At 41.8% G+C, this 9,033-nt stretch overlaps 1 protein-coding gene across 3 annotated transcripts in view; it reads right to left on the bottom strand.

Moving 5' to 3' along the window:
* LOC101861363 (muscarinic acetylcholine receptor M2) overlaps positions 1-9,033 on the bottom strand; it is a 17,291-nt gene that overhangs the window by 2,797 nt on the left and 5,461 nt on the right. For all 3 annotated transcript variants that reach the window (XM_013082312.2, XM_005097935.3, XM_005097936.3), the window contains exons 2-3: positions 3,342-3,706; positions 2,135-2,261 (exon numbers count right to left, since the gene is read on the bottom strand). In XM_013082312.2, coding sequence (XP_012937766.1) covers positions 2,135-2,261; positions 3,342-3,624 — 410 coding nt within the window. In that variant the 5' untranslated portion in view covers positions 3,625-3,706. The remainder of the gene's footprint in view (positions 1-2,134; positions 2,262-3,341; positions 3,707-9,033) is intronic.

The raw sequence follows: 9,033 nt of genomic DNA on the forward strand, positions 1-9,033 counted from the left end.
GGGGGGGGGGGGGGGGTGTCACACTAGCAGGCTCCACTTCTTCGCTTCCCTTCTCTTGTTTCCGTCTGTCTGAGGGGGTTTTTTTCTGTCTTACTTTTCCCAGCACTAAATGACTATTATTCTATTGATATGCTTCTCGTTTTTTATCGTAGAGGGTTTTACGGCGCTCGCAACTGCATTAGGTCATATGAACGCCAAGTGCTTCTCTTTACTCAAACAAACAAACGAGAATACGTTGAAGCCATGGTAAAGCTGAATTTAATTCTATACCATACTTGGAGTTGTTTTAGCATTGCACTTCCGATAAAATAAATTCTTATATTTCTTATACATTATTTCACGTGAAATAATATTATAAGCTGATGATATCTCTTCCGTGAAATATAAAAATATGCATAAATTACTCCGCGCAATCTGTTCGCCTTCTAACCTCATGTAAGCAAAGTATAAACTTTGAATCATAGTATTCCTAGACCGTGCTATTTTATGGCAATCTTATCTCCCCCCCCCCCCTTAAAGTAAAGAGTAGACACAATTCTCCAGCCTACATTGCCCTTAATTTTGTTTCAAATTGAGCCAAATGGTGCGCCCCATAGTGAACCGGGATGACGTCAGAGTGCGGCGATGTATTTTAGTGCAATCCTAGCAAGTCTAGCCCTATGCTAGCAAAGGACTCCCATCCTTTGGTTTGTTTTGGTTGCTAAGTTTAACCCTATCCGTACGCCCTAGGGTCATTTTGTACCCCCGGGGTTGTATTCTTCACATTTTAGAATACTTCTAGTACGAGGATCTCTTTGAAACTTTCTGTATTTTTCAAATAAATTATTTTGACAGACTGCCATTCAAAGCGTACGGATCGGACTAACGAGTAATTTCCTCTTTGGAAAGTGGTGGCACAGAGTTCCACACGTCGTATTGATACGACAGTAAAACACGAAGTACGGATAGGGTTAAAATCATAGTCATCTCTATTCTCACCACAATATGCCTTATAAAAGCAGTTTCTTAATTTTTCAACTTTTGAAACGTACGTTTTCTGCTTGCTTTGCCTATTCTTACGTTATGATTGTTTTATTTCAGGTTTATTTTGCGGAGGGAGACAGGAGGATAAATCTATATAGCACAATAAAGGAAAACGATCCAGATTTTTTCAATCCACACTCTGACTCCGACGTGCATGAAAATAATAATATTGATTTCATGTAAGACTCTTGAATGGATCCTCTTGTCCAATTAATCGGCTAGAGCTCACAAAAGTGACGTCACACGTGTCAGACTTCCGTGCAAACTTCTAGATTTCCACCTTAGACCTCCAAGACGCCTCCACGTGAGTCTCGAAAAGTGCTCACTCGCCTGTTGAACTGAGCATAATGTATTGCCCTTGAGGTTAAGCGCCCAGGGGTTGGTATACGCAGCCCCCCGTTCGTTTTCTTGGGGGACATCACTGCCACGAACTCTAGTTCTAAATATAAATTCTTTGTGTTAACCCAGTAAATGCAAATGGAGACAAGCCAGGACGAACAAAACCAAACTAGAGCTATTCGCAAGTGAATCGAACAGAACCAAACCAAACCAAACAGAAAACGAGATCGAAGAGGACTGACTCGAAGCAAAGCCATGCAAATCGAGTCAAATCAAACCACAGCCTCTCCTGACTCTTTCTGTAGCCTTTCTCTACTGCTACCCCTTGACTTCTTCTTACTGCTGTCTTTCAGCCACATCCCTGATCTTAGGGTAGATAAGATCTAACGCATAGCCTTCTCAGATAAGGGCAAAAATTCTCGGAGGTCCCGTATGCAAGTCGCGCACGTTAAAGATCGCTTGGTGGTCCAAAATTGATAAGAGTAGGCTTCGGCCGCCACCCGGGCAAAATTCAAAATCAGTTCCTGCCAATCCGGAAATTTTAATTGTTAATGTGTCCCGTGCGCTGATATGACCTTATGTAGTTGCATGCCACCCACTCCCCTTCCCCCCTCCCCTCAAACAAACGAAAACAAACAAACAAACAAACAAACAAAAACAAAAACGAACCAAATGAAGAATAGACAACATGAAACGAGATCAAAGAGCACCGTCCCGAAGCAAAACACAAAGCAAATCGAGTCAAATCAAACCAGAGCCTAGGTCACCTCACCTGTCGACGGAGAAAACGAGCAGAAGACAGGCAGAGGACACAATGGTGACCGAGGTGGAGAAGTAGCGGGCACGGCACAGGTGCGCGGCATCAAAGTGCCAGAAATGGAACATAGCGTAGATCTCAGCTGTGGAGAAAGAGGGAGGGTCATAGTATGTATTTGTTTTGTTCTAGTAAGCATTTTACGGTATTTGCACTTGCAACACAGTATAAGGTCACATTATAAGTAAGTGCTAAGATGTTAGTATTGGGTCCTCATTCCCAACCCTGCGCGTCCGCGGGTCGTTAATAGGGGAAAGGCCTCTACATCAGCTTCTGAGTCTGAGCTGTCGCGAACCAAATGGGAGATGGTCGTGGAGAGTGGAGGAGAACTCTGGTGGCACGGGTGCTTCAAAAAATACCTCATACTCTCGAAGAAGGGACCATCTTAGCTACGAGAGGCGCCATAAATCATCATCATCATCATCATCATCATCATCATCATCATCATCATCATCATCATGAGGCATACAGTACAAGCAGCCATTTATAGGCACTAAAACACTAACATACTGACAAGATTTTTCGCTGTCTATGGCCCAGGAAAATTCATGTAAAGTGCCTTTCTCAAGGACACAGCGTCGGGCCCGCGGCTCGAACGCCCCAAACTCGCAACCTCACAATTACGAGTCCGGTAGCCTAATCACTAGGCCAAAGCCCCCCCACTGCCTTGGGGGTTGTCAGTGGACGACAAAGGCTAGCCGAGAAAATGTACCCAAACAGGCAATAGGCAACGGGGAACCACTACTGTAATCTCCCAAGAAAAATAATGGAAAAGAAGAAGAAAATTTATTTATCAGATAGCAGCGTTAAAGGGGTTCATGATCCAGCTCCTGAACTCCCCACTCGGTAGGGACCGCCAAGGGAAACAGGAGGCGCCCGATTGTCATCCAGCCACTGACTGCAAAACTAGAATCAAACAACTTAACATAACCACATGGAATGTGAGAACAATGCACAAGAATGGCAAATTAGAAAGTATAGAACAGGGAATGGATAGGAATACAAACACCAAAAAACAAAAACAAGACAAACAAAAACTTTAAAAAACAACGACAACTAATCAAATAAATACTTTCAAGCCGCACCTCCCCCCCCCTCCCAAAAAAAAAGAAACTACTACAAAAACAAAAATAAAACAAAACAACGACAAAAAAAACTCACTCACCAGGAATAGCCGTCATATTGGTAAAGAGATCAAACCCAGCGATCGCCATGATGAAGACCAGAGCCGACTTTCCTCGGACCTTCCGGTAGTAGACAATCAGAACCAAAATGTTCCCAAAGAAGCCCACCACAGCGAAGCAGACGAGGAGCACGATGGTGGGAAGCATAATTCGTGTCGTGTACTCCTGCAGTTCGGCGAGGTATGCCATTCTCTCTGTGTCTGTGACATTGTTGAGAGCGTCGTCGTCTACTATAAGACCATCGGTTGACGTTTCGAATGCCATGTTGGGAAATCTGCGGTGGCTATAATGTCTTTACTTTTGTAATCTATTCCTTCCTGTGGTATCCTTAGGATGTCGAGGGGGCCTATAACATAAAGGATAACATGAGTCAAGGTGGTAGATCATGATTTATCATAAAAGTTCATTGTTCATTGTTTCAGGAAGCAACATCCCTGCACTCCGGACAAGTCCACTGATGCTCCGTTGCTCTCTGCAAAAAGTGGCCGAGGGTCTTTCATAAGAGTGAAATTGCCAAGTTGTAATCATGAGGTTCGTTGAAATTCGTGATTACAACTTGGCAATTCTGCAAGTAGGGGAGGGGGGTAGGGGTGAGGTATGGGTTTGTGTGTGTGTGGGGGGGGGTGGGTGTAAGTGTATGTGTATGCGTGTAAGAGTAGTAACATGTGAGTGAATGTGTATGTGGGGGGGCGCGGGCGGACTGTTTTCTTTCAATCTGAGTTGAGAGGTCAGGAATATGGCTTAGTACACCCATTGCAAAGATTCTCTACTACATGATCTTTGCCCATGGTTCATATCTATAAATAAAACGGTTATCTTGAAAAAAAGTGTTTTATTGGAGATTTAAGACAGTTTTTATGTGTATTACTACCATCTTAATCCCCACCACCACCATTATCATCGCCATAACCAGCATCTACACCACCATTGAGCTACTACTATAACGTGTGTAATAAATTCTTCATAAAAGAATCATATTTCATCAAATTTGGATCTTAGTCCGATTGTTATTCGGCGCCGGCAGTTGGGGGGTGGGGAGGCGACAAATCGTAGGCCTTTCTTCTCTTCCTTACCTCTATTTTTTTCTGTCTGTTTGTCTTACTCTTTCTCTGCACTGAATTCTGCCACTCATGATTCAATACGCACCTCTTTACTTAAATGAACAAGCAATGATTTTTTGAGTTGACGTCTCTTCCAGTGATTCAGAAAAAAATATGATTTTAAAATAACATTAATTACTGAATCCACGATTTGTTGATTGCATTTTTCATCTGCTGACACAAGACATCTGAAGACGGTTTGTTTGAAGCTGAAAGATGCTAAAGAAAAATTATATCATACTGTAAATCCAGACCATTTTTTAAATGGCAACAGTTAACCAAAGAATGAAGCCAACAGTGAGCATAACCAAAATAATTATGTGGTATAAAAAAAGAATGCAGGTTAAAGAAACACAATGTCTCAAATCCATGTCATGAAAACGGTATTATAACGAGGACAGCGTGATACACCAAAGGCAAAAATAAGTACTCAAAACTACCACAATGGGAAATAGGAGTAGAAGGTTAAAAACATAGGTGAAGTAGTGTCCAAGAGGAAAAAACCCGTGACTAAACTGGAATTAAAACAAGTGCGAAATGAGACATTTTTTAAAATGGCCCTTTTTTTTAAAAATTGTGATTCCAGCTCTAATTCCTTGGATACCAATATGAAATATTGCTTAGAATTGCCATTGACTATGTTCATGAACATGGCAAAACGTTCCTTGACCTTAAATTGAGGTTTTCAAAACTGCCCAACCCATAGAAATTTTACAGCTGTTTTGTAAATCCTGCTCACTAAGCAAACGTGGCAAGATCCGCGACACATACATTATGTTTTTTAAAACATGCCTAAGGATAAAAGTCATGGCTGCAGGGATTAAATATTTCAGAGTATTGGACAGCAATATTGAAGCAAAAAAATCTTGGTGCCCATCCTTGTCTTATATTTGTGAAGCATCGGGGTGAAATCAGGCGCTCGTCAAAATTATGAAATCGAAGATATCGGCATTTTCCTCCAGTTTGACTTTTTTTTCTCTTTCATTTTTTTCTTAACACCTTGCATGTCCATTTAAAACATATTTCTGCCCAGCAAATGTAAATTTTCTCAAGGACTCTCAAGCTCTGGAAATCACCAAACTTTGGAGCCATTTCCACATTAATTTTACCTATGAAACCAAGCAATCCCATCCTCCTTCAATGGCAAATATCTCGACTTCTACACAAGATTGGCGTGTATTTTTTTCACCATAAGATGGTCAAATGAACTAGCTTCAAGATGATACCAGTAACCCAATAACACCGGATGCCCAAATAACTGACGAACGCCTTGTGATACATTTGTTATTGAACTCTTTATCTCTATATTTTGCTTAACCCATTTCAAACTTCTCTCCTATTACCCTGCATTTCACAAAGATGAATGTTCCCTAGATCTAGATTTATTTTCTTTGAGATTTTACACGTGAAGACTCCCTTCCTGTTCCTTTATATGACCTGAGACAGCAGAGCTTATGCAGTGCACGATTAAAAGAGACAGAGCCAAGTTCAACCCAACATGGTGGGTATTTTAGTTTAGTTTAGTAAGGTTTTTAAGGTGGTCGCAACTGCATAAGGTCATATGAGCGCCAGTGGATGGATGTCAACAGAAAAATCCAAACGGGGAATCAGGTTTTTTCTGCTAACCTCTCTAACCTCAACAGCACAAAGTCTGCTTCGACTATCAAGGCAGCCCTCGAAATAGCAGTTCACAAGAGAGTGACAAACACAATAAAGAAGTAGGGGGAACATGACAATAGTAAGGGTGAGGAAAGAAAAAGCAGCAGTTCCCCCTATATTGTTTCAGCACAGTATGAGCATTGAGCATGACATTGATAAGTCAGCCCATTTACAATTCTACTGGGCATACGAGCTTGTTAATATCCCCCTTTGGGAATGGCCTTAAGACACTTTAGTCAGTGGCATTGCCCGGAGGGGGGGGGGTGAATATTTGAGCTTACATATCCCTCCTGTTACCAGGGTCTAGAACTACTTATTATACAGAAATCCGATACACTCTCCTTTGTTTAGGAAGTTTGCTACGGTTACATTTCAAAGGTAAGACTAACCATAACATGAGCTCTACCCGGTTGATGGTCGTCAGGGTAACGATGTGCAGATTTCCCTCCTGTTACTTTCCCTGCTGTTACCCGAGTTTTGGAAGCAGGAGAGAATAAAAAAGTAACAGGAGAGAAGGAAATGTACCAACAGGAGAGAAGTAAATGTACCAAATACCTTAACTGACAACAGTTTAGGTTAGAATGTGAGATAGTCCACGCTTAATAGAGTAAATGAAAAAGGTAAAGACTAAAGGCATGTTTCCAATAGAACGCCTGAATTGTAAGTTTTATCTTTGGATAACGAGACGGAATAGAGAGGAACAGGAGAGAACAGAAGATAATTGGAAGGAGCGGCACTTGTCAATTAATAGCTAAACTGACCAAAATTCGGGTTGAAAGATGGTCATTTATGCTTAATTAGCAAACAAAACAGAACAGCTATTTTATGAAAGATGTGTATGTGCTTTTTCAACAAAACTCATGGATTGTGATTCTATCATTAGGTAACAGGATGAGTATGAGACTGAGAGCGGTAGCGAGAGAACAATAGAATAAAAATGAAAGTCAAAACCATTATAATGCAACATACTTTTGTTATTCCAGAGTGTAGAACCTTCTATGTAGATTATATGTTATCAAAGACTTCTAAGTAGTCGTGAGATTGCAGGTTTAGGGGTCCAAGCCTCAGCTTGGTCCAACGTCGTGTCCTTGAGAAAGACACTTTACCCGAATTTCAAATCTACGTCCTTTCGAAGATGGACGTTAATCTCGGAGGTGCCTCCTCTGAAACAACTTTACCTGGGCTTTAAACCTATACCATTTCACCATTTTCACCAAAGAGTTCTAAAAATGCAGGTGTAGATTAATATATTTTATTTAGTTGCAGATTTATACGTGCATTTTGCGCTGTTGCAGAGGCTTAGATGAAGACTAAAGTAAGAAATGAGAATCTTCTTCGCAGAAATTTTTCCACACAGGAAACCAGCTTAGCTTAGTTGAATTCAGCACTATGGCACTTATGCTTGATCTAGATTAATTGTATGAAGGCGAGGGGCATGCCCTATTGATCGTTGATTTCTCAAGTAGGACTTTTAATAAACATTTGCTATTCTTCCCCAGGTCAGGTCAGACTTAGTGCTGCTACCATAAAGATAGTAGATGGTACTACCTGCAGCTGTTTCTACTGCCTTGTGGGTACACATGGAAGTATGAAAGGCTATGGGGGTAAACTCTTTTTAAAATCCGGAGGAAGGGCCCCTAAGGCAGTCGACAGGGAGGGATAATCCAAACTATCCTCTGTTATCCACTGCAACTTAACTAGTTCCAAATGTATTGACCTCGTCGAGAGGGGGTTCATGCAAATTGGGCAAGGCGCGTTCTCCGTACAGTCAGGCCCACAGCTAAGTCAAGATCTCAATATTTCTGGGAGGACGCTGTAAAAGAGCGAATACGGTGGATCAGACACACAACGTAACCACAGGTACAGCAGCATTTATATGACTATGGAGAGGACACTTCATCCTTGCTGGAAAAAAAAACAATGGAGGTGGCAGCTTACGGATTATAAGACGTCCTTATTTGGCGAAACAGAATGTCGCCACAGGTCACCTTTGACAATGGGAGTGACAATGCAGTCGCACTGATCAACTACCGCCCGTCTCGTCTCAAACTGAACAGCCCCCTATCAGTAAGGTGCTGATCCATCATGGTTGTTTGCTTCTATGGGTGTATGGAGCAAGGACAAAAACCGAAAAGCAGGCGTTAAACCCAGCACCAGGCAAAAAAAAGAGTAAAACTATCCCCAGGAAAACTGAGGAGCTGGAATGTTAGAAAAATGATAACTGGGTTGAATACTACCAACCTGGAGAAAACAGAGGACATCAGAAAGACAGCAATCATAGAGAGGGAGCTCATACGACTCAATGTAGACTTCACTGCCCTGCAAGAGACAAGACTTGCTAACTCTGGTACCATCAGGGGAAAAAGCTACATATTCTTCTGGAAGATACAGAGGTATCTCACTGCTAAGCATCACTGGAGAAGCTTGTGCTAGACCATCCTGAAGCGACTTCAGAAACTAGCAGAAAGAGTCCTACCAGGGAGCCAGTGCGGTTTTAGATCAAACCGCTGAACAATGGACATGATCTTTTCTATTTGTCAGCTACAAGACAAAGGCTTTCGATACAGTCAGTAGATAAGGAATGTACATGGTGCTTGAAAAAAATTGGCTGTCCCCCAATACTGCTACAGCTCATCATTTCATCTATGAAAATATGAAGGCCACCTTTCAGTTTGACGGTTCAACATCAAACAGCTTCAACATGAATATCGGAGCAAAGCAAGGTTATGTATTAGCACCACCCCTTTGTAGCTCTTATTTTGCCGTCTTACTGCAATACGCATTCAAAAAGTCACCAGGAGATGTCTTCCTCCACTGGAGAACGGATGGGTCTCTCTTCAATCTTGCTCGACTCTGGGCCAAGATCAAGATCAACAAAGCAACAATAAGAGACCTGTGAATCAACCCGACAAAC

Source organism: Aplysia californica, unplaced genomic scaffold (genome assembly GCF_000002075.1).
Source record: "Aplysia californica isolate F4 #8 unplaced genomic scaffold, AplCal3.0 scaffold00168, whole genome shotgun sequence".
Classification (NCBI taxonomy): Eukaryota; Metazoa; Mollusca; class Gastropoda; order Aplysiida; family Aplysiidae; genus Aplysia; species Aplysia californica.